The 17,705-nt window shown below is 36.1% G+C and overlaps 1 protein-coding gene across 2 annotated transcripts in view; it reads right to left on the minus strand.

Moving 5' to 3' along the window:
* The window catches only part of LRPPRC (leucine rich pentatricopeptide repeat containing), an 87,279-nt gene that overhangs the window by 25,784 nt on the left and 43,790 nt on the right, over positions 1 to 17,705 (minus strand). For both annotated transcript variants that reach the window (XM_040058683.2, XM_040058684.1), the window contains exons 24-25: positions 13,072 to 13,196; positions 12,355 to 12,461 (exon numbers count right to left, since the gene is read on the minus strand). In XM_040058683.2, coding sequence (XP_039914617.1) covers positions 12,355 to 12,461; positions 13,072 to 13,196 — 232 coding nt within the window. The remainder of the gene's footprint in view (positions 1 to 12,354; positions 12,462 to 13,071; positions 13,197 to 17,705) is intronic.

Raw genomic sequence — 17,705 nt, forward strand, 5'->3', positions numbered from 1 at the left:
AACATTGCTGGGAGAGTTAATTTAAAATACACTTCAGATGAAATGAAACGTTTAATAAATTCTATCACCACATTAATTGGCTATTATTGCTGCTGCCTATAGTAATCCTTTGTACTACTGAGGGTAAAGAAATACACCAAATGTTTTCCAACTGTCTTCAATGAAATATCTGCATTCAGCACCACTGCAACTTAACGGCGAGAAAACCACGCTTCTGCACCATCACCGTTTGGTGATGCCAATATACTGTACAGATGCCAGGTGTAGGAACTGCAGGGCAATTCCCACCCCAGAACAGAAGGCTCAAGACTTCCTCTCAAGGCTAAGACACTTCAAGCTTGCCCTTAAGTGTGTGTACACAGAGGAGCTGATGTGTAATTGTCAGCATGCCACAGTTCTTCCTGTTACTGACTTTCCCAGGTTGTGAGCCTTTGCTTATTCATTCCTTTGTTGTTTCAAGCAGACTGCAGCTACATTATACACGTGCTTAAAGAAAAGCTTTCAATCCTTGAAAAACTATCTGGTGTAGAAAATCACATTGTGCCTTCCCAGCACCATGTGCCCTAATCAGAACAGCAGTTCCTCCTTAAATAAATTCTAAAATAAACATAGGAAAAGCCAAAATTTTTGGAGACGTGACACACGTTCTACCTACTCAAGTCCAACACATCTCAAAAAAGGTTACAGCAAAATGTGTGCAAAGCATGCATAATTTTTTACCTCTTGGCCTTCCCTACCACAGATACTTGGATTTCCTTGCTTTATACAATCTTCTCTTAGCACAAATGTAATTTATAGAGTGGACTCTGTTTTTTATTTCAAATGTCCAGATTCACATTAATATAGCTCAAAGCAATTCCAAGGAAATGCCTGTTCATGCCTACAAAGAAACATGTTTTGACTCTTGAAGGTTTTGAGGTTGAATATCCTAAGAAATCTCTACAGTTTAAATGTGAAGTGCAACTTTAAAAATCTGAATGCCAGTTTGCACAAAAGAGGCAGTTTGAACAAAATGCTGTGAGAAATGTTAAGTTTTAGTTGCAAAACAGTGGAAACAATTACTACTGGAAAAGTGAATTTACCTTCTCTCTTTTAAACACAGATAATTTCCTTTTCCTGTATCCTCCATGCACAGAATTACTACCCTTGCATCTTTCTGAAATAATCCAGCATACACCAGAAAACCAGTATGCAACGTTTCAGTGAAAACTCTTTAAGTTTTGCTAAATATCTAGGAGACAGTGTTCTGTAGAAGAAATGTCCATATAATCCTACCAACCACCCAACCATTCCATGAAGTCAGCGTATGGGTTTGCAAAAACCAGGATGATAATCCCACAGCTCTTCAACACGGAGCATCTCTGTGTTCAGCTCTACTAGAAGAGTCTCAGCCCAGAAGGTTACAGAGAAATTGTGGCTTCCCACATATTCAAAGTGGTGTATATAAACACAGCTTTCCAGGTACATGCTTTTTTTCCAATTTAGTTGTTTGTTTGGGTTTTTTCCCCTCCCCACAGTTACTTGCATTTATAGGTACCTGTTCAGCGCTTTTTTAAGAGCTACCAAGCGGTTTCACATAAAATATGCTGAAAACTAAGAATTAACATCTTACACAACAGGCTCTTGATACACAACAGGCTCTTGAAAATGAAAAAGAAAGAAGTATGTTGCCTGCATTTGTAGCTAATCCTCTTTAGGACATGGTAAAATTCAAATGCTGAATTCACTTACAACTTCCAATATCACTGCTGATCCGAATGCCAATGAACTCAACAGCTCGAAAGCCACAAACTTTTTATAGTAAATCCTTTCCTGTTCAGAAATGATTGATGTGCCTGTCACTACAAGGACAGCTGAGTTATACAACAGATATCCTTGTGTTTCATTTTGAAATTGAGAAGTGTTTTCACATACTGCAGGTCTCAATCATCAAAAGAACATCTAGGTCAGATTAACTAAATCTCCAGGGCTTGCCTGATAGTCCATATTGTAGCTTATCCCTTACAATCTTAGGGAATTTTAAACATTGCATTTAGTAGCAAGCAAATATCTGCTTCTACAAAACAGCAGACTGAAATAAAGAATAACAAAATACAAGGAATAAAGAAAAATTAAGTATAAAACTATAACTACTCTTCCAAATTCCCATTTACAATTTTGATCTTGCTTGTTTCAATGGACTAAAAAAACCCGATATAGTCTTAGTGGTTTCTTTGTCTTGGTTTTTTTTTTGGTGGTTGGTTTTTTGGGTTGTTTTTTTTCTGTTGTTGTTGTTTGGGGTTTCTTGGGGGGGGGGGGGGGGCTTGGGGGGTTGGTTTTGGGGTTTGTTTGTTTGTTTGTTTTTTGTTTGTTATTGTTTGAGAGTCTCAAGCAATTCATTCAGCATTTAAACCAAACACAGATTTCTGGCTGTTACTTAGAAATATTAAACAGTTGTACTGTACCAAATCAAACCTCGTTATCCTCTCTGTAACAGTAACTACAGGAGAAAATAAAATGCCAGAAAACACAGCAACACTTTCCCTTTAGTGCTCTTCCACTCTCCAACTACCTGAGGTTTAATGGATCACACTAGTTCTAGTAAGTTATTTCTCTTCCATGAGCTCTTCTGGTCGCCTCTGAAACCCCTTCAGATTTACCACATTCAGATGATCTTTTGGCAATGGGTTGCCTCCACCACCTTCTGCAGAGAACCAAAATACTACCACTTTTGATTGTTTTCAGCCTGACTCCTACTAGCTTCATTTGAAACCTCTGGATTTTGTATTAGAAGATGATATAAAATAGATTTTTCTTCATTATCTCAATCCTGTGCTAATTTAATGATTCATATATAAAATAATTCCCTGCCTTTTCTCTAGGCTAAGCAGAATTCAGCTACTTCATTGTACCTCTTATAGAAATCGGTCCACAGATTTGATCAAAACTTACACGTGATGTGATTTTTGGGGTGTCCTATACAGGGCCAGACTGGGACTCGATCCTGATGAACCCCTTCCAACTCAGCATATTCTGTGATTCTGTGACAATTACACTTACCTCACACTTACACCCACACCACTTTACTCACTGATTCTACACCTTCACACCCAGTAAGGAACACTAACCAGAAAAGGAAAAAATATGCTGCATCTTTGGAAGAACTCTTGTCAAGCAGCACTCAAAAAGCATGAAAATGCAACAGTCCTAACACACTGAAAGCATTTGATTTGTTCTCCTCCTTCCGAGAACCAGTCACTTCAGACAGGTGATTGAAGGGGTCAGCAGATTTTCTGTACTAACATTTTTATTTGAGCTAATTCCCACCTATTACAGCTGAAAGAAAACAGATTGTTTGGAAAAATACTGATCTGACAGGGAGGAATCTATCAGATGTTCTTGCAGATTTTTAAATAATGACAGAAACATTCAAATTCTGTTTACATTAGTATTCTCTAACTGCTACAGCCAATAGAGCCATACTTGTTTTTTTACTTTCAAAAAAGCTTTTCTAACAAAAAAGTTTAAAAAATTACAGAAGACCTATGAAAATATTTATTTACTCCTCTCCACTTGCCTAAACCATTTTTTTTCTCTTTAAACACAAAACTTACTTACAAAAAACCCACAAGGCACCATACACACCAGAAGCCCTGAGTCCTGTTCAAAAAGATGACTTTCAGCAAGCTAAGAGTTGAGAACTGCCTCGTAACAGTGCCACTTTTGCTGGCTTAGGTTGCACAACTGCTTAAAAACCAGCAGCAGCATTTTTCATTTGATGACATGAGATGGAGAGCTTCTGCTTTAACCCTCCCACACTGCACGTTCATAAATGACTACTGCGCGCTGTTTGGCAAAATAATTCTTATATATAAAAGTCAACTTACTCTCGCCTTTCATAACTTCACTGGAATAACACATCAATTCTAACTGCTCAAGTTGAATCCCGACCACCTTAAGTGATTTACATCTACTTCACAATTGCTGTATTTCGTTTGCAAAAAGTTTGATCTTTTTTTTTAGGGAAACATTTCTACAATAATTACAAATTCAAGCATATCGGAAGGAAACAGCCAAATTTTACAAAAGCCATCCACGTTGCACTTCCTGATGGTATTCTTTGGAAGGACAGATCCATTCATTCCTCTCTTTGCAGCTGAAAAAGCCAGTAATAGTAAGAGACAGCTAATGCTGCTAAAGGAAAAAGAACATTTCATGAAGAGTTACATCAGCAGCACTAACACACTTATGCTACCAGTACCAGAACCAGTTACTGAGATTTAGATGCCAAAGCAATGTCTTGCAGGAAAATGCATTACTTCTCCAAGCAGACAGCCTTGGGCAGACAGCTATAAGAACTGATGTGTGTCATTCCTAACAGCTCTCTCCAACATAAGCGTCAGGGAAAACAGAACACTTGATGGGAAGTCCTTCATTTAGAGACTGATTTTTCCCTGATTCCACAGAAATGTCTATGAAAACCTCACAGATTCCATACAGTTTTAATGAAGCCTGGGATGTTTTTGCATGGCAGGCTATTTGAACAAAGCTGTTTACAACACAAACGCTGGATGTTTTCTTTCAATCTTCCCCTAGGTTAAAACTTGTAGCAGAAGTCCTCACTTCTACTAAGAAATAAGTGCACTTCTTAATCAGAAAGTTAGAAGAACATATATAAAATTTCTGCACCTTATGTAGCCATCCTAATCTAGTTATTGAATGTGATGATTAAAACTATTTTACACTTCTAATTTTTTTTCCTCCTGCTAAACACTCCTTTACTTTCAAATAACAATGCATTCGTTTGTAAAAAAATACCAATTAACACATTTACATGATTTTTCTTAAAAAATCTTACATCTTGAGTTCATATGTAGGTATATCACTTTGCTGTATTTCTCCCACTATAATCTTTATAGCAAAGTCTAAGTGAAGTATCATTGTTGATTATATAGGAAAAAACCCTATTTTGATTATCGGTTGTTATTATAGAACTTTTATGCAATAACTCCAGAAGCCCGCAAAAGCTCAGAAAAGACCCAGCTTTTAGAGATCTAAAAACAATCTGTGCATGAAAAAGCATCTTTCCTGTTGCAATCATATCAACAGTCTAATAAAACATATTAGTGCTCCCGTAGCCCAGCTTTTCTTTAAGTCATTGTACTACCAGGTTGACACTACAGCTATGGCTGTTTATGGCTGGCAATGGAAGCAATACTTTTTCTACAAGTTCATTTTCCGCTCTGAAAGAAGTTTAGTTCTCAAGGGTTTCAAAAATTGTTTCTTTGGTGATGGCACAGAAAAATACTCTCACTCACTTTACTTGTCCTAAACATAAGAAAATCTTGCAAACTCTCTAAAGAATGAGTAATTTCTTCTCCTCTTTATAAGCAATTTTGCCCAGAAATAAATATGACTAATCAAAATACAACCGCATAATACCGAATTCTTTAAAGAGAAACTAATTTAAAATACGTGGACTCTTTTTGGGCAAGGGATAACTGTAAGTAAGCCTGAAAACAATTGTACCTGTACCTTTAGTATGTCTATTTTCCACATTGATAGAGGGCAAGTACTCTAATGCAATACTGGAATATTGAAACTTATGAGTTGCTCCAGTGCAAGTCACACCTTCAAAGCCTACTCAGCTACAGTGTATTTGATATTTTATCTGCAGTACCAGATACTTAATGAAGTATCTGTAGATGTCTACACATCTATCCTCACTGACTATTCTCCTGAGACGGATGAAAATTCAAGCTCATGCTTTCCTTTCTGCCTATCCTACCATCACACAAGGTAGCAACCAGTCAACTTCTACTAGGTCTTCTACCGAATTTTGATATGAAAAGCAGCAATAGTTCACAGAAAGAAAACAAAAAGCTTGCAGACTCCACTGGGAAAGTTCGTACTGCTGCTTTGTGGTTTTTTTCTTCCTAAGTATGTGTTTGCTTCAAAGCTTCTGTCACTTTCAGCGTTCACTGACTTTACCAACACAAGTATCGGTTGAGTAAATACTCATGATTTTATTTCTTTCACTGGAAAGAGGAATATACGCTGCTTTATGTCAGGCAAACATTGAGAAAAATGTCAGGCAACTTGACCATTTTCCAAAAGTACTAAAATAAAAGTTAAGATAGAGTTTTATAACTTTATCATTGTTCAAGACAACTGAAACTGATGTACATTTAATCCCTATTGGAATAGTCTACATTTACCAGTAAGTTTTCCAAGATAAGTTATGCAGTGAAATATTATTACAAAATAAATTAGTAGACATTCACAATAATAATCACTCTGGAGGAAAAGGTGAAAGAAAAAATACACAAAAACTCTGCTTAAAACAAAGTCCTCAAGGTTATCCTAGACTCAAAGCAGAGCACAACTTTGCTGCTGGCCTTGTAATGTGGTTTTACAGTGTATGATGAATTTAAAAAAAAAGCATTATAAACTTCTTCCTTCTAACACAAAGTCCCTGGAGCTAAGAAAAGATGCACAGATCTTGCCGTAATCCCACATCTGAACACATTACCGTCTTCCTTTCGGAAAAGAATTTTTTCAGTAGCCATCTCCTTTACCAAATTTACTTATTTGAAACATATCCCTTCCCTTTAAGAAAGGAATATTTAAGAACTTCTAAAAAACGTGCACTGAACCAGTAAGCACCCCTTTTTAAATTAACTCACATACATTGATGCATGGAAGGAAAATCCAAGCTCACTAATAACTAACTGCATCAAGAGTCCAGTTTCAGAAGGAGAAGTAATGATTTTATTGGACTAATAGGACTCAATGGTAATAATTTTAAAAATTAATCTTTTCTTGTAATTATAGGGTTTTCCTAAAAGCTCTTTCCCCTCCATCTCAGTTGTATACAGTTACTCTAATAAAAGCTATTACACCCCCATGAACTATTCCTGAATCTCAGACCACCATTATCTAATACAATATTGTTCACAAACATTTAAATTTTATTTTAATTACCTCCACTCTTTTCTCAACAGGACCAGAAATAAGTCTCTATAAAAAATTCAGAACACTGGATATAACCATCACTAAATTACACATAACCCATGCACCCCCCTTGCTCCCCCAACCCTGCTGTCACAAATCAAGAAAGCATCTTCTCTTGGTAGTTCATCTCCAGCAAAAAATCGGCAGGACTCAATTTTATGATATAGACTCTTAAAAAAAAAAAGCAATCTGGATGAAAGAAGGTTGTAATCTCTCAATATCATGTAGAAATATCCTCACTGTTTGTATGGCCGATTAAATCCAATGGCAACCGGTATCTTGAGGTCTGCTGCCAATGGATGGCACAAGTCTTTGCTTAAATCTATTTACCTCCTAAATTAACTTGACATCTGTTGATAGATATATTCCTGTACACTAAACTCACCCAAACCAGTTCTTTTGTCAGGTCCCAGATTTCAGCAGCAAATGCCTTTTCTCACATTTCTTCACAATGGAACATATTTTATTGAACTATTTCACAACCATTTGTCCCTGAATTCTTCACACTAATGTCTCGAGATATGTGGGACGTGGTATGATAAATTTTTAAATATAAACAAGAGATTTAGTATGAGAATAGATGAAAATAGTACCACACAATTTAAATCCAGTCAAAAGAATTCTGTAGCCAAGCACTATCCATGGATCTGTGGCCATTTTCAAGGAAGGCTCCTCTAGTGGAAACAAAATACACAGGTTGAACTTCCACCGAAAAACTCTGCCACACAGTTCTGAGATCTTTCCCTGTATTCCAATCCTCTTTGCCCTCATTTCCAGCAAAACCAAAACCAGAGCAGAAATGAGAGCTTTGGCTCTTTCACTTTGCTCTTTGAAAGAGCAAATTAACAGCTGTTATTTTAACAGCTGATGTGATCTGATCTAGAAATATTTCAAGAAGCACCTGTCGAACAACACGAAGACAGTGGAACACTGCTACCAATTCCTACTTCTTATCAGAGGAGTCCATATGCTTCCAACTAAAAATGCAAGTGACCTGATACCTTTCTGAAAGGGCTGCTTGTTTTGGTTTATTTAGCTAAGTATTTTGCTTAGGAAAATGAAGGAAACTTCATTTAAGGTGCCATGATGTTATTGATACAGTGCAGAAATGGTTTAACATCAGTTTAATACCTTGCCTATTCAGCCACAGGAATGAAATGTTCATTTCTGCTTCATGGTTCAGACTTTCAGTAAGCAGATTTCCAGATGGGCTTTGCTTGACCCTCTGCTGCACGGCTGTTACACTACTGAACGAGATACACATCTTCTCAGAAAAAGCCAAGAGTGGACATGGCTTGCACTACACACTGATTCAGTGGGTATTTAAACAGCTGCATTCAGCAGGAGTAAATCAAGGAAAAAGGGTGAGTCTAGAAATACTCAACCATCATGAATGCAAAATAGCTGCAAGTTATGAGATCTTGGGCAAAGATTCAGAGATAACCAAAATATCAAACCCCCCCCCCCAAAAATGGTAGACATCAACTATATTTTAACTACTTTAAGTAGTGAAATCTGTAAACCTCCATGCAGCATGAAAACAAACGAAGTATAACAGGTGAAAAGGGGAATAAATAAATTCCTCCAATGTGGTGTAACATTCCCTTTTTTACTACTGCTCTTCTGGATGACTTTCCCATTTGTACAGATCTTAAGCATCTGCTTCATAAAGTGGCAATCAATAGCTGAGTAAACAAAAGGGACTTTATAAACTGTCCAGTAAAGGCAACAGGTAAGAAGCTGAGAGATCTGGGGGACTAGGCTCTAAAATCTTCTTTTACCATTTATATACTAGACTTAGAAGAACACCAGACCAAACAATTCTAGATTCTCTCCACATAATTATGTAAGAACCCTCCAGGAGGAGATCTGATTAAATATTTTTGAAATAGGAAAACACTTTAAAGGATAGGTAAAGTATTTTTTTAGAAGTATTTTTTCCCTAATCCTATTTATTGAAAATTCCCATCCCTTTCTTTTAGCCCGCATTAGTTTTAATGTAGTTTAATGTAGTTAAAGGCAAAACATACTGACCTAATTTTCTTCCTTTTTTCTTTATGAAAAACAAAAAACAAAATTCAAGGACAAAAGGCAATTAAGCTGCCTTTCTAAGTAAGGGAAAAAATCCTAAGTATCCAGAGCTAGATTTGATGACATAGAAGTCATGCTGTGCCAATCCAAGGGAAAGCAAGCTAGTATGTGACCTTGTGGTAAGGGGCAAGAAGAGAGATGTGCCAACTTTGTTTTGACATGATCATCTTGGAAGGACTCAAGACAAAAGCTAACTTAGCAGTTGAGGTACAATTAAGAAGTCTAAATCATACAGCACCCATTGGTAGAACTTGTTTTCAACGTAAAGCAGAACAGCATCTACCAGCACAACCTTGGGGGCTCAGGATTCTCCAGGCACAGCTAGAATAAAACAGGTTTACACTTTACACACCAGCCAAGGCTACCTTATTTGTATTGTCTCTGAGAATGAGACACTCAAGTGCTTAACAAGGCAGTTCAACAACCCTGCAAGCCATTACCTTACCACACAAACCCCACAATGCCTCAAAACCAGCATTTCCCCCACAGTCTTCTCAAACACAGCTTCTCCTCCAGTCAGCATCACCTCAGAAGAGACTCCCACGTGCTTCAGTCCAGCTGTTCTAGCATTGGTCAGACAAATTCTTTGCCTCATCTCCTTTGCATTTCCCTTTTGTTGCCTTTCACACCCTCATTCTCTGATTAGTCTTGCTTTTATTCCACCAAGCAAATAAGGCCCAGATTTTCCAGTTTTGTCGTTATACCCCAGAACATGATCTTGCATATATATGCATTCTCTACACATTTGTGACCAGGTAACGTAACATACACAAGTCTGACCTGATTTTTATAATCTCACTCAAATCTTACCCATTGTCCTTTCCCAGTACTGTCACCCATTTTCACTTTACCAAAGATTTGAGATTTAAAAGTTATTTTTTCATTCCTGGGGCTTTGAGTTCCAAGATTTTCAAAGCAGCAATTGTCACTAAGTTTCACATAAGCATCTAATGTACCTCTAAATTCCAAAAATAGCAAGAGCAAGCAGAGGTAGTGGTCTCTAACGAGTAAAAATCCCATTTAAGCAACCATATCCTCAACAGTGTTCATTTTCTTAGCTCCTAAGGAGGTTTTTTCCAGCTTTATTACTATCCTTTTAGATACTCTTTATTAATTCCATAGATGCTTTCAAAGCAAACAATATCACTAGAATTAACTGACCATCATAACCAGCAATACCTGCTTCAAGTATATGCTTAAAGGTACATGCAACAGCATCTGAAAGAGAAAGCAGCACCAACCGATCTTCACTGAATATTAATAACAGGCAAAGAAGATAGAAAAGTAATCTGAGATGAGGAAGAGAAGTAATTTAGTCACAAAACCTACTGTGACTAGAGAAAAGAATACACATGCACCTTGTTGTTTCTATATATATATATACACGTATACACACATATATATACACTGTTTCACAGTATACTGATCAAGGCTTTCACTTCCCAACACATCAAAAAGCAAACAGGAACTTGCTTATGTTTTAAAACAGTAAACAATTTTCTTCTTCAGCAAAATATCAGTTCTAACGTTTCTGTTCTCCTCTTTTGGAAACGATTTTTTGAAGTTACTTAACATATTGTGACATAATAACAGCATACTTAAAATATTACACACCATATAGTAATTGATTTTGTGACACTTTTTCCACTAGTAAAGTACATGCATACTATTCCTAGCTAAATTCTTATACTATTAAAAGTTGAGTAATTTAAACTGTCTCTTTGTCCACAGCATAAACAAAGCTCTAACTCATACTTCATAGAAGTTAGATAAAAATACTTTAAATAGCACAAAAGGCAGGAAAATTTCCATTTACTCTCCAGATTTTTGGTGTTCAGATTTACGCCTAAGCATCTGTGGTTAGCAGTAACTTATGATCACCAAATACTGAATACCTGCAGAGAATCTGGCACGTTTTAAGAAAATTACAAGAATTTCAGAGCCCCAACAACTTGATAACTTGCTTATTATCCTATTCATGACTGCTAAGCTCTAGACACCAACAAAAATTCTGAGAAATTAAATGCCAGTATCAAAAAAAGAGCTGCTAAATCACATGACGTAACAGTTTTGTTCATTTAGCTTTAATTTTACTTCCAAATCTCAGATTTCATACTTTTACCTCCTCTATATGCTTTAATCACTGTAAAAAGAACTCAACTCCTCAGTGTCATCTGCTGTCAGATACTGATATTTCTCTTCTGCTATATTATAAGATTTGAGCTCCAAAACACCCTCTCAGAACAAAAATACCAATGTTTTAACAGTGTGCTTAGCAATATCCACACATCCCACAGCAGGACAGTTCCACCACAGACAAACAAACAGATCTACAGTTATGATTTTTTAAATGCAAGAATTCCATTAGACAATTCACGCAGGGATAGCTGGTATTTCAGATACTCTAAGGGGAACTAAGAGAAAAAGCTTTCTTTGTCTCTGGAAAAAAGGGTTTTTTTCCAAAACCAAATTAGGTTAACGTTATGTATGTGCATAACTAAAAATTAGGTTAATGGTGTGTATGTGCATAACACAAAAATGCTGAGGACAAACTATTACCTCTTCTGCAAGATGCATCCATACATTAAGGGGAAAACTTATGCAGCATTTTAAAAACATACAACTGTGTTAAGAAGAAAAAATAATCACAATCTGGGCAGACTCTGCAGCTGCCCCTTTGACTTATCAATTTCAGTAAGCACAATTTCAATCAAGTCTAGATAAAATATACTAATCCTAAATAGACCAAGTTTGTCACCTACCACTTCCTATAAGCTGCTTACTATCCTGAAAAAGGAAGAGAGAGAAGAAATGCTAAATTAAATGCCAAACAGTAGCAGACAGCGCTTGTTTGGCTGATTAACTTGTAGACAAGCATTACAAATAAATCTGAGCATGGTCTGCAGTAAATTAAATTCCAGTGCTTTTAAGAACAAAGAATTCCTTCAGAAAGAGGATTAGCAACTTTACACCCAGGAATGCCAGTTTAATTTAATTGTTCCACAATCCGATACTTAATATGCAAATATCATTTTGATATATAAGAGCAATTTTGAAAAAGTGAGGAAACAATTTCAATGTACAAGACGACTGTCTCTCTTCTCAACTGTAATTATACAAAATAAAGCTGGCCGAGGGTTTTTTTATTACCGGGACTGCATTCTATTAATATGAATCAGAACAAGTCTAATTAAAGGTTAAAAACTTTAAATGTTTCTAATTAAGAGTCTAAATTGCTGCACGATTAGAGTAGTATAGTTAAAATCCCACCTCGATGACCTTCTTGGCCTCTTTGTATTTTCCTGTTTGCAAGAAGGCGAAGAAGAGATCGTAAAGAGCCATCATGTCACCATATTCTCTGCTTATAAAATCTGAAACTAAAGACAGAATATAACTCATTAACTTACTGAATCTATTGAAGTATTTCAGTATTTATGTCAGACATTCCTAATACTAATATTTTCCAAGCCTCGTGAAAGATAAACTATAGGGGGCTAAATTTTGAAACAAACAGAATGACTATAACATGTGACAATTTATTGCAGCTTTGTGGTTGAGCATATTTAAAATGTCTTTCTGTTTATCTGCACTGCATTTTGAACTGTATTTAACAAGACAGACTATATTGGCATGCTCTGCTCGTAGAAAGTGAGGAGAACTGCCCAGCTATTTGAAAAACAGATGTATTGTTCTGTTATTGTGATGTGTTACTATTAATTTGTTTCTTAATAGTAACACACATAGCTAGAACAAGTATTAGCACTAATCTTGGAGAGCTCAGTTATACAAACAGAGCTGTTCTGTGTTTAAAATTACACTCATTTTTTCAATCTAAAGAATGCAGGCATAATATCAGTGCTTTAAAGTTAACACATATAAAGACAATTTTTTTCTTTCAGCTGAAAGAAATGACATACAAATCCTGGAAGAAAAACCCCCAGAAAACACTTCATATTAGCAGACAGCATTTGATTATATGCAACTAACCCTTTTGCAGAAGATCAGCATCTCCTTTTTCTACCAGTTTGCAGTAGATGTTATGAAGTTGAAGAATTTTACCATACTTCTTGTAACAGCTGATTAAAGCTTCCAGAGCTGCAGGCATGTCGTCCCTTGTGGAATGAAACAAAACAAGAATAAAAACATTCTGAGCAGGAGCAATGCATGCTGAAACCACTTTTATCTTGAAAATTTCACAGAAAATTATTTCAGCAGTCTATAATCCAAGTGTTTATTCCTCCCTCAACTCTTACTATTTTTGATTCCATGACCACTGTTCATGACAAATTAGCCAAGGGTGTGAATGTTCCTCAGCATTAGATTAATTCAATTTTTGAGCAATACTCTTAAGTTATGCTATGTGCTATCTTGACAAAACCCAAAATCCATGGAAATGGTGGAAAAATCACCTAAGAGTTGAACAGCTTTATTTTTCTGCACCTCTATGTCTATGTTTAGGTGTTTCCAATTTTTAAGATCTTCACAATTATTCCCCAATATTTTGTTTCAGTATAGATGACCAGAGTAAAGTAAGATAACCACAGCTCATTAGATTACTTTATATTGGTTTTAGACCATAACAGACTGCCTGTAAATCATCTATTGATGTCCATTCCATCACAATGGAAGGGTTACAGCATTATTCCTTTCTATAAGGAAATCAGAATCAAACAGGTATTTTCTACTTTTAAAAAAATACAATTTTTGCAGTTTATTCAACAGTATAGTATGGTATCAAAATGTGTTTTATGCTGGTCTATCCACGTCACAGAGACATGGCACTAGTGTAAATCCATGTAGCAGTAAGCAAGTGAGCAAGACAGAATTAAATGCTGTCAGGAGTCTCTGAGCAGCAAGTAGAAGCAACACACAGAAAAATTCCATTTTGGTACCTCAATCCTTTGCTGAATTTTCCTCTATGTATACACTGTTAACACATTCAGACATATACATAATTAAAATGCAAAACTGAAAAGTCATAAGAACAATCACAGTAACAACAAATACAAAATAACCTTCCATACTGTGTAACTAACTGTACTTAATTATCTGCTGCAGACTTTTTTAAAAAAGGATTACAACCCAGTCTTGAAAGAAAACCACACAAAACAAAGAAAAACCACCACAAACAACCAAAGACAACCAGAGAAACCCTGGTAAAACAGTAGGTCAAGCTATTCTTTGAAGGGTAAGGTTTAAGCTGAAACAAACCAAGACCACACACACAAAATCTAAGTAGCCACATCGTAAGTCACAGTAAGACTGCATTTTAGATTTCAAGAGCCTTATTTGATAAGGGTGATGTAAGTTACCAAAGAAAAAAAATTTTTTTAAAGATCTCTTAACAAGAGCAGCTGAAAGGCTGACTTTAAATGATTTAACATTCCCGAAACAACCCTATTTTTCATCAACAAAACCTTAATAAATCAAGATACTGCTGTTAAAACAAGCCCAATTCAGATGTCCTCTCCTCACGATGCATTTCTTCGCAGCACAGATTTGCTTTTTCGAAGAATGAACTACCTAAACCTCTATGTACTACTATTATTATCTAGGCTAACATTTTTAAAATTTTTAACGGCAAAACACAGAAGAATTAATTTTATTCAGCAATACTGGCATTCTTTAAAAGAACCTAAGATGATGGATTTCTACCTTATCCCCCTTACTGAGCCCTGTTTACAGTGCATCTTCTGGCACCCCATGGAGTCATTTGAATTTTTGTCATTTGGGGTGAAGACTAAATTACAGGTTAATTTCAAAACTGCAAGTAGATGTTGCAGGCTAGATTACTGTCATAAAAGCGAAATACTACGGTAGTTACCATAGTCAGATATAAAGATTTATATAATCAGTATTTTTCTCCTGCTTTAGATGCAAGTTCAGTTAACATCTAGAAAAAAACCCAGTTTTACAGAAAACTACTCAATTTCTAAGGAGGCACAACAACATTTATACATTCAAATTAAAGTTTTCAGTGATAAATCTAGCTTTTCAGACTGATGCTCAAACAGCTATAGTACCGTCTCGTCTGTATTCCTAAAGGATTAAAGTGACTCTTTTTAGGTCAAAGCTATCAATAAATGAATGAATAACTGGAATGTCATTCAAGCAGTAGCACTAACATGTACATCTACATGTATGCTTCTGAAGGCATTAATAGTGTGCATGCAGAGAAAAAAAGTCAGCTAAGACCTGAGATAAAAATAAATGGAAATATTGCACATGTTACTGGGCCTCACTGCTCAAAGGGGCTGAGTAAGGCTGCGTTTAAGGAGTTCTGTACCTTACACACTGATGTACGGTTACAACTGCTTGCAATCTCCTGAAATCAGATATATTTGTTCAGCTGCATTCCATCAACTAACCTGTCATCCACAGCTCACCACAGAATGGGGTTCATAAAACATATAAATGCTAAAACTGGCAAAGACAAATATAAACCAATAAAACATAGAGAAGTTCATATTCCATGAAGAAATCGTTGGTACCACTACAGCAAAGAAAAAGTGACCAAGCTCATACTTGTATGTGAGCTTCTATGATTTAACAATCTGCAGTATTTTTTAACTGTCACAAACTGCAGTGAATTCCAAGTATGTATCAGCAGCTACTTTTGTAAGCAGTTTTTACAGCCCTTTTAGAAAATGAAAATAAGAAACTCAGTGTAGGCTTCAAATTTCAAGTAGAGGTAGCATTTTAATGTGCCTCTTATAACGATTATAATAAAAAGAGCAGCACAAAAAAGAATTTCTACATTTTAAGAAAATGCCATTTAGACATAATGATTTTAAACTAACAAATAGCTGTACGTTTGAAAGTATTTGTGAGCCTTTGTGTAAGAAGTTATGCATGTCAAACATCCTTTTATCCTCCCAAAGGATACTTACTACTAAGACATTAAAACCTTGTCTAAAATTACTATTTAATTAATATGGTTCAAGTTAAAAAGGAAAAAGCCATATACTCATAGCCATGTTGGAAAAATCAGATTTCCTGCATCAGTTTGGAATAAAGAGTACTTAAAGTGTGATGATCCATGCTTCATTTTGAGTTGGTCAGATACTACAGCTTTAAGTCACTCAGAAATATTATCTGTTCAGGACTAAGACCTGTTCCACTTAAAGATTAGGTGCATTTTTCTGGCACTTTGAAACTTCCTCTTTTAAAAAGGAAGATATGCTATTGTATTTGAATGACAGAAGGTGCCTCAGCCACGAGTACATTCCGCTTAGCCCAGAAGAGTCAGTCCTACCCTGGCATTATTTTCCAGCTAAAGCGATGTTCGGGTTAAGACACTAAGGTTTTTGATTTTTTTTGGTTTCTATTTAGAATGACTATGAAGGTATTATGGATCCAATCTTCCAAAATATCTGTGTGGGCAATTTTAATCACACAAAGCTATCTGAAGAGTCAAAATTACTCAGTTGTTGGAAGGTTTGCAGGATACACTCTGCAGCAGGACTGGCTATACCATGCCTGGATATTTCAGTCCCCCTCACTTTCAACAATCCACTCCCCTCTTGCTTTAAGAATGCAGCACTAAATCTAACCCTTTTACTTGTAATAAACAACTTTCCCAACCAGAGAGTCCGCCTGATAAAAATAAGACTCCAAATATTGATTTTAATTGGAATGAAGTGCTGCAACATTATGCATAAAGCTTTAGTGAAGTGGCAATTTACCTAAGGGGTTTACTGATTGTAAAGCTCTCAAACCTGAAATCACTAGAGAGGTAGAAAGAAAAAAGGGACTCTCTGGGGTGGGGGTGGAGGGTAGCCTGGTAAAACAAATCCCTCTCTACAAATCTGAAGCAGATGTTAGTGTAGAGGGAAGTCAATTCAGCGAGGTACAATCAGCTTTACAAAAATTATTCTGTTTAAAAGAGAACGGGCTCTTGAAAGAGCTAAATGTGCTTCTGTTCATTTGCTGTACTAAGGAATCTTCAAGGAGACTGGTGTTGCAATTACAACTAATCCTCCCCAAAAAATTAACTGTGTTGAAGGCTTTGTAATTTCCCTAGGTACAATTTAGCTGTCACTTACTTTAAAATTTACTCAAACATGCGTTCCGAACAGCACTAACTTCACATGTCAAGTGCTTTCCAGCCAATTGAGTCTAAACTGGAAGTCGGTGTTAAACAACTGAATGATTAGACAAGATAGCTCATTTCCCTGCTCTTTTGTTCAGAATAAAATGCCACATTTACATTATCAGACTCAACAGGATTTTCTGACAGAGGGAGAAAAAACCCTAGTGAACACTGTCCATAGCAAGCACATGAAGCCTGTCATTTACCAATCATCCTTCAAAAAGCAATAGCCATGAATGTAACTTAATTACGACCCAATGATCCTTGACGAAAAATCATCTTATCACTGTCCTGTCCCCATAGGGCAAATGAGACACTTTTGTCCTCTGCTACTGATGATGCTAAATTCCTAATTGCAATAATGGAGTAAGAGAACCAAACATCCCTAATTTCATTGCAACACGTACGGAGTTTTAATGCAATAAAGCTGCTAAAAGAATTGGGGAAAAAAGCCTCTCGCCACTAGAGATATGCGTCCCCCACTAAAAATACCACTTAATTTACAAAGATGCCTATTTTTAAAAGCGCA

This window comes from Hirundo rustica, chromosome 3, assembly GCF_015227805.2.
Source record: "Hirundo rustica isolate bHirRus1 chromosome 3, bHirRus1.pri.v3, whole genome shotgun sequence".
Taxonomy (NCBI): Eukaryota; Metazoa; Chordata; class Aves; order Passeriformes; family Hirundinidae; genus Hirundo; species Hirundo rustica.